General features: G+C 42.6%; 1 protein-coding gene across 5 annotated transcripts in view; it reads left to right on the forward strand.

Moving 5' to 3' along the window:
- LOC134212509 (serine protease inhibitor 28Dc-like) overlaps positions 1 to 15,588 on the forward strand; it is a 73,818-nt gene that overhangs the window by 22,537 nt on the left and 35,693 nt on the right. For all 5 annotated transcript variants that reach the window (XM_062690453.1, XM_062690456.1, XM_062690452.1 and 2 more), the window contains exons 2-3: positions 692 to 764; positions 834 to 1,241. In XM_062690453.1, the coding sequence (XP_062546437.1) occupies positions 700 to 764; positions 834 to 1,241 (473 nt within the window). In that variant the 5' untranslated portion in view covers positions 692 to 699. The remainder of the gene's footprint in view (positions 1 to 691; positions 765 to 833; positions 1,242 to 15,588) is intronic.

The raw sequence follows: 15,588 nt of genomic DNA on the forward strand, positions 1-15,588 counted from the left end.
CATCGGCGTGGCAAAATTATGATCGGCGGCGCGCATATCCAAAATTGTTGGCCTCACACTTATACGGGTAGCAGACATCCATCCTTTTCATTCATATAACATGATCACCACTGCCTCTCTTTAGTTTTCCCGCATAAAAAACTTTTAAGTTACGGAAATTTTTAGTTACGGAAAAATTTTACTTCGTGGTCATCAATAGACACTAGGCAGCCATATAAAATGATAATCAAAAATTAAATGTCAGCTAAAAGGTTTGCGACAAAATTATCGCTTTCTTTTCTTTGTACAAATATTTACATCCATCTAAGTTTGTGATATGAAAAGGACATGAATATAAGCCATACAAGTTATTTGAATTTATTTTCTTGGCAATACACGCCCACTCGTTTCTTATCGAACAACGAGTTTCAGCAACAGCATCTTCAAAATCGTGCTTTGAATCACTTCCTCGCTTCACGATCGTTTTCAACTGAAATCCTAACCTAATGATTGTGTTGTAGAACGTTCATGAGTCTGAAAATATAAACCTGTTTCCTCCTATTGTAGATGGAATTGAATTTGGGAATTTCCCAGAAGCCGTTAACATTTGTCCAGTAACGTTGTTTCACACGTGTCATTCAGTTCACTTCAACCGTTTTGCTGAATCAGAAGAGAGATCTTACAACTAATTGAAGATTTATTCCCTTCTCAGGTCTCAAAATGCGCATACTCGCCCCAGTAGGATTAGTAGTTTTAGTAATAATATCGTACTGCCAAGGTCAAAAGTAAGTTCCATAATGATTTCCAAAATTTTCAAGTGGGTTTAATTAATATTATCTCTCTATTCTTTCTAGCCAAGACTCAACGGTTGGGTCAACGCCGGAAAATCTCGCCGCAGTGTCCCAAAGTGTAACTAACTTGGCCCAGAAGATCAGTCTGGCCATAGCGAACCCGAAAAGCAAAACGGAAATATTCTCTCCGGTCAGCATAGCGGGAGCGCTGTCTCTGCTGTTGCTTGGTTCCGGTGGTGCCACCAGAGATGAGCTCATCAACGTGATGGGATTCCAGAATAGCCGGCTATCGTTCACCGATATCCACAAAAGCTTCGGTCGGCTATTCCAGGATCTGGTCTCGAACGAACCTGCTCAGAATGTGAACATCCCGTGGCGGGCCAACGACAAGTGCAACAATTACGATTACGACGAGGAAGACTATGTGCAGCAGAAGCCATCGAGTCCTCAGCGAGGCAGGCGAGATACCGAGTAAGTTGGTTTAATTGTTCAACTTCCTGCTTCATAATGCACTCATACCAGTTTGATATTTTAATTAATTTCCATTTTTTGGGACCTCGATGTACGAGTCCACTTTTAATACTGCACAGTCATTCGTTAAATATTCTCTGTCTTCTCCGAAGTGAATTGTCATTGTCGCGTTTTTTTCGGCTCGATTGAATGGGCGTAAAGTATCCTTCGGATATAGTGCAGAAATTTGAAAACAGGGACCAAAAAAAAAAAAAAAAATTGGCAGTGGTAGTCAAGTTTTGAAAATGGTGAAACGAAGACCTATCGTGATGCTTTCAGCAGAGTTCAGATGGATTTCATCATTTTCTAAGTCCAGACACAAATAAAAGAAGGTAAATATTTTATATTTTGTCTACTATTCTAATTGTAAATATCTGACGCGATGTTGCGAATGTACATACTCTTTATGGTTGTGATACAGTGACAATCACTTTAGATGGCATTTTGGTATGGGAAAAGCATCAATTTCCGAAATTGTAATAAAAATAATCAACGACGCATAACACTATTATGCGAAAATCAGACAATACAATGTAATAGTTAGTTGGGAATTGATGCTATTCCCATCACTGCTTATTTGTAGAGTTGCATGTTGTTTAGTTAACCAATCTAAAAAGAGCACAGCGAAATCTAACCTATTATGTAAATCGTGTAAAACTCTAACATTATTAAATAATAAGGCAAAATCTAATAATGTACTAATCCGATGCAATGTTTGCTCACCTTCAAGGTCGTTACAAATATTATCCTCCAGTGGAGGATAACCTCCAAAGGAGGTATAAATCAAAAGATAAGTATTGAAATGAGTAAAATGAAAAAAATCTTCAGATTTGTTAAAGAAAGTTATTGTATTGCCTTCTCAAATTACCCTTTCAAAAAAATCTTGAGGATGGAGCCATAATGTTTATATAAAATATTAGTATCGGCCTGAATGATAACTTATACTTTATCAACATTTGAGCAACTGGTAACAATCAGCACCTCAAAAACCTTGTTTTATCAACTTATAAGATAAAATGTATGACTCGTTGTTTGTCACACTAACATGAGTGACCTCAATCCAATCGCTAAGAATCGAGATTTTGATGGTCTAACATGACCATTTCGTATTAAAATAAACGCTGACTATATACTTTCTACGATATTTCCGGGGATGAAATTGGTTCTTCATAACCTTTGAACGATAAAACCAATTGTAAACTATATTAATCGTCAACAATGGAGTGAGGGAAAAAATATACATCTTTAAAAGATAATACTAATGTTTATTGTTTCCATAGCAATCACTTTTTTCGATTTTTGGTCTTGAATTTTTGGAATAGTTAGATTCTCAATCAGAATATTGGTTCATTGGGAAAATATAATTTAAACAAGTGTAAGTGTAGAATTAAAAAAGTTAATGTGAAAGGCCAGTTTTCAAAAAAATAAATATTCGTGGAATCTAATAGGAAGTTCTAAATATCTCTTCCATTTATTTATTTATTGTCAGACTAATACCAAAGTGGCCTTTATACTGCTCGGTCCATAGCTACAGCTCAAAGCTGAAAGCCTCTATAATTAAGAAAAAAACTTCTTTGATTGAAACATTTAAATCATTTCTCGTGCAAAAAAACACGTTAGAGAGATCAAAACATCACTTTCGGTGCAACAGACTCCACTAATTCCATGAATTCATGACTGTTTGCGTTAATTTGAATGCATTGCAACAACTCCCGAAAAAAATGATTTTGAAATTTTGTTTTCCAAAACAATGTTGTGTCAATAACTTTAGAACGCGAGTCTGCAACGCTAGGCATAAGTACGTTAGGCATAAGGACGATGGGCATAAGGACGATGGGCATAAGAACGCTAGACATAATTTTATGCCTAACATACATTAAACAAAACGTCCGTTATGCCTAACGCCCATTTTTCCTTATGCCTAATGTGCTTATGCTTAACGATTATACCCCTGAAATGCAACGGTCCATCGGGCCAATTTTCAATGGCAGTAAACATCCTGTGTCGAATGCAACATGTTGCTAGCAAATCGGATACTTAGTGCTAAGTTCCAAAAAGGTTGTCTCACATTTTTGTATACACACATGCATACATCATCTGAATTCATCGATGATTGGTATATAACACTATGGGTCTCGTCGTATAGCCTTTCCGTATACTTAGTATACGAGGAAGGCAAAGCCTCCAACAAGTTATATGAACTACCGAACAGCTTAATGAAAATCGGAAACATTCTTATTTCACAAATTTCAAGATATTTGAGTTGGATATGCATTTGAGCGAACCGCCAATCTTCCCTCTGAAGAATTCTTCATTTTTACGGATAGTCTCATCTTAACCTTCCTAGAGCATCGAACCATTTCGAACCAAGCACACCCAAAACATCGCTGTAACTTTGTAACGCAACGAGATAAAAATCTGTAAAACTCTGACTTTTCCTAACTTTCGGAAACTAAGATTCCGTCAGAAAATCAGCTTCCAGCGACATCTGCGACATGTGCTCTACTGTATTTGCTATCTTGTATACGCCATTTCTGGGCAAATTTATCCCTCAAGCGGTCATCGGAAAGCTCTCTGGAAGATCCGGAACTTCCGTAAAAGTGGCCAATTCTCAAAGTTAAACCCAGAGCTTCGCGATTTTATCTTAACCATTTATTCTGGCAAAGTGTGGGTGGAATCAATAGTTAATGTCTTCTGTGACCTCCAAGTGCCCCAGAAATGTTTCTCCGGAAGATCCGGAACATCCGTAAAATGGATAATTCCAAAAGTTCATCCCAAAGCTTTGCGATTTTTTCGTAGCAATCCATCCTGGCGAATTGTGGGTGCAATCAATAGTTTTCTGTGACCTCCAAATGTCCCAGAAACGGTCCTTCGGAAGATCTGGAACATCCGTAAAAATGGCCAATTCCTAAAGGTTGTCCCAGAGCTTCGCGATTGTTTCGTAATAATCTATCCTGGCGAATTATGGATGCAATCAATAGTGAACATCTTTTGTAATCTCCAAGTGCCACAAAAACGGTCCTCTTGAAGATCCGGAACATCCGTAAAATGGCCAATTCCGAAAAATTTATCCCAGAGCTTCGCGATTTTTCGTAGCAATCTATCCTGGCGAATTGTGGGTGCAATCAATAGTGAAAGTTTTCTGTGACCCCCAAATGCTCCCGAAATGGCTCTCCGGAAGAATCCGGAACATCCGTAAAAGAGGCCAATGTCAAAAGTTCATCCCAGAGCTTCGCGATTTTTTCATAACCATCTATTCTGGCAAATTGTGGGTGCGATCAATAGTGAAAGTCTTCGGAGGCCTCCAAATTTCCCAGAAACAATCTTCCGAAAGATCCGGAACATCGGTAAGAGTGGCCAGTTCCAAAAGTTCATCCCAAAATTTCGCGATATTTTCGTAACCATCCATTCTGGCAAATTGTGGGTTCAATCAATAGTGAAAGTCTTCTGTGATCCCCAAATGTCCCAGAAACGGTCCTTCGGTAGATCTGGAACATCCGTAAAAATCGTAAATTTCAAAAGTTTCTCCAGAGCTTTGCGATCGTTTTGTAATAATCTATCCTGGCGATTTATTGATGCAATCAATAATGAAAATCTTTTGTGATCTCCAACTACAACAAAAACGGTTCACTGGAACATCAATAAATTGTTTAGATCTTCTGAGATGCCCACGAACGGCCCTCCGGGAAATCCGGAACTTCCGTAAAATTGCCAATTCTAAAAATTTATTCCATCCAGCAATCCATCCTGAAAAATTGTTGGTGCAATCAATAGTGAAAGTCTTCTGTGACCCCCAAATGCTCTCGAAGTAGCTCTCCGGAAGATCCGGAACATCCGTTAAAGTGGTCAATTCCAAAAGTTTATCTCAGAGTATCGTGATTTTTTGTTACCACCTTACCCTGGCGAATTGTGTATGCAATAAATAATGAAAGTCTTCTGTGACACCTTAATGCTCCCGTAATGGTACTTCGGAAGATCCGGAACATCCGTGAAAGTGACTAATTCCAAAAAGAAATCACGGTGGAATTCCCGGAGGAACTTCTAGAGGAATTACCGGAGAAACTTCCTTTAGAACTTGTGGAGGAATTTCCTGTAGAACTTTCGGAAGTGTTCCCGGAGCAACTTCCGGATGAAGGAACTTTCCGAAGAATTACTTGATGAACTTCCGAAGGGATTACCGGAGGAACTTTCGGAGGAAGTTCTGGAAGAACTTCCAGAGGAGCTTGTGAAGAAGCTTCGGAGGAATTTATAGAGGAGCGCAGCCACGCCGCCGTCACTGGCTAATAATGATCTATCACGAAAACTTTTGGAATTGGCCACTTTAACGGATGTTCCTGATTTTACGAAGGACTTTTTATTATTGATACGAAATTTATTTTGGGCTTTTAGTGGAATATCTTTACTTGTCATAAGACGAGTTTGTACAATTCCATTAAATTCCACCAATTGATTATACCCTATTATACGTATCTGTACGTATTTCGACCTCAACAGTAAGGCCGTCTTCAGTGTCTCGTACTTGACTCGACTCTTTTTCTTGTCATTGCATATCGTGGAGGGTTTTCAATATTGAATATTGATTGCATACATAATTTAAAATTAGCACAGCTGTGGGATGAACTTTTAGAATTGACCATTTTCACTGATATTACTGACCCGGAGGACCGTTTAGTGGACATTCAAACATCACAGAAAATTCCCCACTATTGATTGCACAATCACTTCTCCGCTGTGCATGGTTTCGAAATAAAGTGTGAAGCTCTGGGATAAAGCTCTGGAATTAATCATTCCAGTGGATGTTCCAAATTTCCCGGAGATCCGTTTTGATGTCATCATTGGCGATGCCGTTAACAATATTTTCCAAAAAATCGATTGTGATTACCTTTTGGTAGGACTTTCACTATTGACTCCACATATAACTCATCGTTACCGTGAATGTTAACAAAAATGCGCAGCTCTGGGATCAAATTTTAGTATTAACCTATTTTACGGATGTTTCGGGTTTCCTGAGACCGTATTGTCATTTGAGGTCACAAAAGACTTTTACTATTGATTGCATAAACAATTCGCTGATATAAACAGTTTCGAAAATTTGCGTTCAGATAAACTTTTGGAATTGGCCACTATTACGGCAGTGCCAGATTTCCCAGAGGGCCGTTCGTGGTCATCTCAGAAGAAGAAACAATTTATTGGGCACACAATTCGCCCGTATGGATGGTTACTAATAAAATAGCAATGCTCTGGAATAATTTCGAGATATAGAACATCGAGATTTAGAGAGTCGACTGTACCTACTCAAATCTCATTTTGTTTTCAAGTGAACAAGGCTTGCTGACGGACAATTATGAAAATATTGTTGAAAGGCGATTTGACACCCATAAATATCGCCTTTCATAGCACCCATCTTAGCTAGTGAGTCCGCTTTCGCATTACTCGGAATCGAGCAATGTGAAGGAATATCGTGCGACTCTCTACGTATATCGATGTTTTTTTCGGCCCCTTCAATCTACATTTCATTTCATTTATTTAGTAAACATCTAAACAGATACCACTGAATCAACAATTTGACGCCACAATGCCCGGTTCGAGGCCGCATCTCTCCATCCTCGGATACGCCCCACGCTCGCCAAGTCGTTTTGCACCTGGTCTGCCCATCTCGCTCGCTGCGCTCCACGCCGTCTCGTACCTGCCGGATCGGAAGCGAACACCATCTTTGCAGGGTTGCTGACCGGCATTCTTGCAACATGTCCTGCCCATCGTACCCTTCCGGCTTTAGCTACCTTCCCTAGTAGCACAATTCACGTTGATTTGGTTGAAATAACTCATATATGACCAAATTTGGTCATATATGAGCGTCTTAAACTGATTTACAACATGTGTGTTGCTCGGGTTCTGGATACTGGGTTCGCCGTAGAGTTGGGCGAGCTCATGGTTCATTCTTCGCCGCCACACACCGTCTTCTTGCACACCGCCAAAGATGGTCGTAAGCACCCGTCTCTCGAATACTCCGAGTGCTTGCAAGTCCTCCTCGAGCATTGTCCATGTTTCATGTCCGTAGAGGACAACCGGTCTTATAAGCGTCCTGTACATGACACATTTGGTGCGGTGGCGAATCTTTTTCGACCGCAGTTTTTTCTGGAGCCCGTAGTAGGCCCGACTTCCACAGATGATGCGCCTTCGTATTTCACGACTAACGTTGTTGTCAGCCGTTAGCAAGGATCCGAGGTAGACGAATTCCTCGACCACCTCGAAGGTATCCCCGTCTATCGTAACACTACTGCTTCCCAGGCGGGCCCTGTCGCGCTCGGTTCCGCCCACAAGCATGTACTTTGTCTTTAACGCATGACACCTTCTAGCGCAATGTTGAACAACAGGCACGAAAGTCCATCACCTTGTCTTAGTCCCCGGCGCGATTCGAACGAACTGGAGTGTTCGCCCGAAATCTTCACACAGTTTTGCACACCATCCACCGTTGCTTTGATCAGTCTGGTAAGCTTCCCAGGGAAGCTGTTCTCGTCCATAATTTTCCATAGCTCTACGCGGTCTATACTGTCGTATGCCGCCTTGAAATCAACGAACAGATGGTGCTTTGGGACCTGGTATTCACGGCATTTTTGAAGGATTTGCCGTACAGTAAATATCTGGTCCGTTGTCGAGCGGCCGTCAACGAAGCCGGCTTGATAACTTCCCACGAACTCATTCACTAATGATGACAGACGACGGAAGATGATCTGGGATATCGCTTTGTAGGCGGCATTAAGGATGGTGATCGCTCGAAAGTTCTCACACTCCAGCTTGTCGCCTTTCTTGTAGATGGGGCATATAACCCCTTCCTTCCACTCCTCCGGTAGCTGTTCAGTTTCCCAGATTCTGACTATCAATTTGTGCAGGCAAGTGGCTAGCTTTTCTGGGCCCATCTTGATGAGCTCAGCTCCGATACCATTCTTACCAGCTGCTTTATTGGTCTTTAGCTGTTGGATGGCATCCTTAACTTCCCTCAAGGTGGGGGCTGGTTGGCTTCCATCGTCCGCTGAACTGACGTAGTCATCTCCTCCGCTGCCTTGACTTTCACTGCCTGTACTCTCAGCGCCATTCAAATGTTCCTCGTAGTGCTGCTTCCACCTTTCGAGTACCACTCGTTCGTCCGTCAAGATGCTCCCATCCTTATCCCGGCACATTTCGGCTCGCGGCACGAAGCCTTTGCTTTGAGCTCCTGGTAGAACTTGCGTGTTTCTTGAGAACGGCACAGCTGTTCTATCTCATCGCACTCCGCTTCTTCCAGGCGGCGTCTCTTCTCCTGAAAAAGGCGGGTCTGCTGTCTCCGCTTCCGTCTATAACGTTCCACGTTCTGCCGGGTACCTTGTTGCAGCGCGACCGCCCGCGTTGCCGCCTCCTCTTCCAGAATATGTCTGCACTCTTCGTCGAACTAATCGTTCCGTCGACTTCGTCCCATATACCCGACGTTGTTCTCCGCTGCGTCGTTTATGGCTGCTTTAACTGTATTCCAGCAGTCCTCAAGAGGGGCCCCATCGAGCTCACCGTCTTCCGGCAACGCTGCCTCGAGATGCTGAGCGTATGCAGTGGCGACATCAGGTTGCTTCAGTCGCTTTAGGTCGTACCGCGGCGGTCGTCGGTATCGAACATTGTTGATGACGGATAGTTTTGGGCGCAGTTTAACCATCACCAGATAGTGGTCAGGGTCGATGTTAGCGCCACGATATGTCCTGACGTCGATGATGTCGGAGAAGTGCCATCCATCAATCAGAACGTGGTCGATTTGTGATTCTGTCTGCAGTGGTGATCTCCAGGTGTACCGATACGGAAGGCTGTGTTGGAAGTAGGTGCTGCGAATGGCTATATTCTTGGAGGTGGCGAAATCAATTAGTCGTAGGCCGTTTTCGTTCGTCAGCCGGTGAGCGCTGAACTTTCCAATAGTCGGTCTAAACTCCTCCTCTTGGCCAACCTGAGCGTTCAAATCTCCTATGATAATTTTGACGTCGTAGCTTGGGCAGCTATCGTACTCACTCAGCTGCGCGTAGAATGCGTCCTTATCATCATCAGTGCTTCCGGAGTGTGGGCTATGGACGTTGATTATGCTGAAGTTGAAGAACCGGCTCTTACCAACTATGTATGGCAAATCAACCAAAGGCTTGGCCCAATCTCACCCCTTTTCAACGTGCATTGCTCGTTGCTACGAAAAACCAGAACTGCTATATAAATATTCATAAAATTAGATAAAACAACAACAGATTATCGTAACATGATAACAAGGTATCCATCGATCCAAAAACTAGTTAAGTAATAGATTTGTGGGGCATTACCGACACTATTTTAATACGGGTTCATTCGATGAATAGTTTTACATTCAAATTCCAAGCATTATGATACGAGCACAATTTGTTCTTGGAACTTGTTTTGTGATTTCCTAGACGTGAATTTTACTATAATTTCGAACCGTTTGAAGTTTTGATCAAAATTCGTCACAGTTTCTGAGATATTAGGAGTTGAAACATTTTTCGTTTTTGGTCCAATTTTGACCCCTAGGCCTAATGTCACCCCGAACGACGGTAATTAAAAAAAACAAAACAAGATGGATTGTGTTTGTTAAAATGAGTATGCAACGTTTGCTTTGTTTGAACGAGAGTGAAGTTGTTCGAACAAACATTTGACAATTGGCGGCTCGGTTGGAAAAAATTAAAACGGTTTGATTTTGGTTTGAGTAGTCGGGGGCGGAGTCAAGGTTCGCCGAACACGTTTGAGCATTTGAAGTGAAGTTACACAAACCCCCATATATTTTTTGATAGTTGGTGCTCAAGTTGGCGCTTCGATCGTTCGTGTGTGATATTGTTGGTCGAATAAATTGATTGTTCGTGCCGCTGTTGTTAAAACTTGATGGATGTTTGAATAAACGAGAGGTGGAGTCAATGTTGGTCAAACTGCTTGACCGTGTGTACGTTCCATAATGGAACGTGTAACTGATAAGTTGGCACTATTCGCCCTCGGGCGTAAAGCTCCGAAAATTGAACGAACGAGTTTTGTTCGATGGGATGCGGAAGTAAAAGAGCGATGTTATTTCTTCTTTTGACGAACTTCGACAGTAACGGACGCACCAACGTATGGTGGTTTTCAGCTGGCGTAAGATGCGTACTGTAAGCTTGAGTTTGAGCTATCACAGTAGCCACTTTCCTACGGCCTCAGTATGCCAGGCAGATGCGTTTCCTACTATGCTATGAAGGGCCTCCACACATTTACTAACTTTTATCCTCCTAGGTAACTTTGTATTGCCTCTACCTACAATGCTTCCCGCGAGATTCATTCTCCTCAGAAAAAAAAAACATTCATGGGGGGACACTAATACACAAGATTATCAAAATAATTAGGTATTTCTAACTTATATGAACATAAAAACATGCAAATGACTTCAACGGAAACGTCGAGGAAAATTACAAGCGACGAATCCCCTATTTTGTGACCAAAAAATTTAGAATATCGCATGACCATAGGAAAGACCAAGGATGGTTTGCCAAAAAGACAGATCGGCCAAGTGGCTTTTGTGAAAAGGTTTTTGGCAGCAGGCGTTCAGGCGTCTTTGTGTTGCGGTTTGCACAGAAACAACGGTGCTATTAAGCAAATGCATGTTAGGCCGATACAAATATTTTAAAACAATTATGTCTCCCCCCTCGGTTTTTTGCTCAAAAATAATAAATTGAAAATCAGAAAATTTTGAGGATTTTCTTTAGCAAATCCGAAGAGTTTTTTGATTTTTTCCATTTTATTATTTATTTTTTATTATCCCCCCTTAACCTTCAGGAGACCAGTAGGACATAATTTTAATTAAATATTTGTAACGGCCTTATTGTAAAGTAGTTTTAGTAACACGAATTGATTTACATCCGATATTCAAGAAATAAGGTACGCTGGAGAGGATATTAAAAAAAAAAAAAGAATCAAAACCTTACAAAATAGTAGGGTTACTGTTCCTGCACTTCATCTCATAGCTCTTATGTTCACCAAATACAAAGCAATGAATGAAGGGGAATTAGGTTTGTTTCGTGTTTTGTGATATTTTTCATCAGTGAGCACGCATGTTAGCAAAAGAAAGCGACAAACTTAATGCTTTATTTCTTTGTTTCGCGATAAGATGATTATATGTTAAGTAAGATGGAAATCGCAACAGGTCCCCTATAACAGTTTTTACGGTAGTCTTATTTTTGTATTTGTAAATCGCGATTGCTTTCGAAAACATCCATTGGTGTAAGCTTAACCTTTCGAGACTCGCTTAGTCCTGATTCACTCATGCAGTCTCGCCTTCACCGTGTACGACAAGCGTGCTTTTTTCGCTATTGTTGTACTTTTTACAACGGTGTAAGTCTTCGAGGGTTAATGTGCCGGTTTGTATATTTAGTAAACACCGATCGATCAAAATTTGGCCAATTCACCAATAGAAGCAGGATCGAATAATGAATGAATGAGGATTAATTTACGAACAAGACTCATATTACAATAGAATGCAGTTTAACTCGACTAAATGAAAAGCCATGACGTTCACTCGTTGCTGATCTTCCGCTACCTACGATTATTATCTGAGTCACATTGCGGTTCAACTATACATCGTTCAAAGCTCTTGGATTCGTTCTTGATAGTAAACTTCGTGTTACTGAGCATGCCTCAGTTCGCTGAGGCCAACGCTGATTCTAACAGAGTGAAAACAGCACAGTTCGATTATGTCCATACTCTCAAATCGCTGTATTGTGCATTGATTCGTAGCGTACTCAAGTATGGAGTACAAATATGAGCTCCGTATAATTCCGTTCCATTCACGATGACCGCATCGAGGGAATACAGAAACGGTTTATCGACTACGCTTTGCGCCGCTTACCATGGAACAATCCAGCCAAAATTGCAATGCTTTGTTCGACTTATGCAACCATTGGCAGAATGTCGAGCGATGCTTCAAAGAATGTTTATTTTCGTCGTCATAACGTACCACATCGACTGTAGTTACATCCTGTCGATTCACAATATTTCATCTTTGTACACTTGATTATTATTATTATTTATTTATTCAGACTAAGTCGGATCGTTGTCGAGAACCATTTTCACCGGGTTACTGTCCGACATTCTGGCTACGTGCCCGGCCCACCGCAGTCGTCCGATTTTCGCGGTGTGAACGATGGATGGTTCTTCCAACAGCTGATGCAACTTGTGGTTCATTCGCCTCCTCCACGTACCATCCTCCATCTGCACCCCACCATAGATGGTACGCAGCACTTTCTTTTCGAAAACTCCAAGTGCGCGTTGGTCCTCCACGAGCATCGTCCAGGTCTCGTGTCCGTAGAGGACTACCGGTCTTATGAGCGTTTTGTAGATTGTCAGTTTGGTACGGCGGCGAACTCCATTCGATCGGAGCGTCTTGCGGAGTCCAAAGCACGTACGATTTCCAGCCACTATGCGTCTCCGAGTTTCTCTGCTGGTATCGTTATCGGCGGTCACCAGTGAGCCCAAGTACACGAATTCTTCAACCACCTCGATTTCGTCACCACCGATAGAAACTCGTGGTGGGTGGCTTACATTGACCTCTCTTGAGCCTCTTCATATCATGTACTTCGTCTTCGACGTGTTGATGACTAGTCCAATCCGTTTAGCTTCGCTTTTCAGTCTGATGTAGGCTTCCTCAGTCCTCTCAGTTACGTGCCATGATACGTTTACGTGCCATGATATCAATGTCGTCGGCGAAACCAAATAACTGGACGGACTTTGTGAAAATCGTACCACTCGTGTCAATCCCTGCCCTTCGTATTACTCCCTCCAAAGCGATGTTGAATAGCAGACACGAAAGACCATCACCTTGCCGTAACCCTCTACGCGTTTCGAAGGGACTCGAGAATGCCCCTGAAACTCGAACTACGCACATCACCCGATCTATCGTCGCCTTGATCAACCGTATCAGTTTATCCGGAAATCCGTTTTCGTGCATAAGCTGCCATAGCTGGTCCCGATCGATTGTATCATATGCGGCTTTGAAGTCGATAAATAGATGATGTGTGGGCACGTTGTATTCGCGGCATTTCTGCAATACCTGACGTATGGCGAACACCTGGTCTGTGGTAGAGCGTTCACCCATAAATCCCGCCTGGTACTGTCCCACGAACTCTCTTGCAATTGGTGTTAGTCGGTGGCATAAAATTTGGGAGAGTACCTTGTAGGCGGCGTTCAGCAATGTGATTGCGCGGTAGTTGCTACAATCCAGCTTATCGCCCTTTTTGTAGATGGGACACACGACACCTTCCATCCACTCCTGCGGCAGAACCTCATCCTCCCAAACCTTGGTAATCACCCAGTGCAGCGCTCTAGCCAGTGCCTCACCACCGTATTTAAACAGCTCTCCTGGTAGTTGGTCAACTCCAGGGGCTTTGTTGTTTTTCAGCCGGCCGATCTCCTCCTGGATTTCCTGGAGATTCGGAGCCGGAAGTCGCATGTCCTGCGCGCGTGCTCCTAGGTTCATTACCATACCGCCACCGTTGTCTGCCATATCGCCATTCAAGTGCTCTTCGTAGTGCTGCCGCCACCTTTGGATCACCTCACGCTCGTTTGTAAGAAGGTTCCCGTTTATGTCCTTACACATATCGGGCTGTGGCACGTGGCCCTTACGTGAACGGTTCAACTTCTCATAGAACTTTCGTGCGTTATTAGCGCGGTACAGTTCCTCCGTCTCTTCACGGTCTCGATCTTCCTGCTGGCGCTTTTTCCTCCGGAAAATCGAGTTTTGTCTGTTCCGCGCCCGTTTGTATCGTGCCTCGTTCGCCCTCGTGCGGTGTTGCAGCAATCTCGCCCATGCTGCATTCTTTGCTCACATTCGCCGTCATACCAGTCGTTTCTCTGATCCGGAGCCACCGTATGTATTATATTCTATGTCGTTGGTAATAGTTGTTTTTAAAGGCGGCTTATTGGGCCTGCGCAAACCTCCTGTCTCGTCGGAGGGCCGTCGTGTCAGGGCTGTTTGGCGTCCCACCTAACACCAGGACTTGGGCTTGTGCGCTTTGAGCGGCACACGGTCGCTTTGGTGGAGCCTACTTGCGGATTCATGCAGCTTTTTATAGAGGTTTAACAGGGCCCACTGTCAAACCCCACCACATCCTAGGCAGGCGCTACAACTCGCAGATGGCCTGGGGAGGGATCGTCAAGCCCTTGGACATAGTCCCTGCTGCCCCTAATACAAGTATTGTATTGTATTATTATTATTGTATACATGTTGGAAAAAAAACTGATTCGGATAGGCGGCCCCCACCGATAGGGTTCGATAAAACGCTTTGATCTCGCTCATTTTATGTTGGGGACTAGGGTAAAGTGCTCAATAGTGGACCCCTAACCAATAGTGGACCCTCAAGCCATTTTTGCATTATTATAGCACAACGAAAACATTTGACTATGAAATTCTATCGGGAGAACCTACCTTACATTTGATGATTTGATTACATGCATTGGAAATGCTATTGAAAGTAAAATTAGATGATTTTTTACAATTCACAAGAGTGTCCATTTTAGGAATATTTTGGGGGGTCCATAATATGGAAGAAGAACGTCCTGAAACGGAACAGAAAAATCAAATGAAGTGGCGACTATAGGGAAGCAATTTCCGATTATGGACCCCCAGGGGGTCTACTATAGGGCAAATTCAGTCAGACTTTAAAATGTTAATTTCAACGAATAACGCCGTGTATTTGAGTGTTTTATGTACGTATCACGAAGAGGAGATGCAGAACTTGGTGTTAGATATCAAGCAGAATCAATAAGAAGAAAATGTCTACTCCTTAGGGCAGGAAAAGCAAAATCCCGCTACTAGGGGGTCCACTATTGGGCATTTTACCCTATATTTTTTTCACACAGCTGTGTAAAACAAGTTGAAATGCATCATCAGAACTGATGCCCCCCGCAATTGGGGCTTATTAAAAGAAATTTATCATGGGTTGTAGCCCCCCGAACCAGTTCATTATCACAACACCTACCGAAAAACGTCTCTCACGGTCATAGGCGTAACTAGAGTCTCGGTCTAGGGGGGCCATGGCACCAGCTGGTGGGATGTAATTTTCAAAGGCGATTTAAAGCACTGTGCGCATGGATTGCAATAGAAATTGTTTGACTAAGTTTATCGCTCATTCGTCCTAGAACTAACATAAAAAAATCGCGAATAATACAATTGATTTCCAATGATGCTGTGATTGCTTTAAAACGCTATGTCTGTGTCAACTTGTCTTCTCCATGTTACTAAATGTGGATAAGTGTGTAATCTAAGATTCAAGAATCTTCT

Source organism: Armigeres subalbatus, chromosome 2 (assembly GCF_024139115.2).
Source record: "Armigeres subalbatus isolate Guangzhou_Male chromosome 2, GZ_Asu_2, whole genome shotgun sequence".
NCBI lineage: Eukaryota > Metazoa > Arthropoda > Insecta > Diptera > Culicidae > Armigeres > Armigeres subalbatus.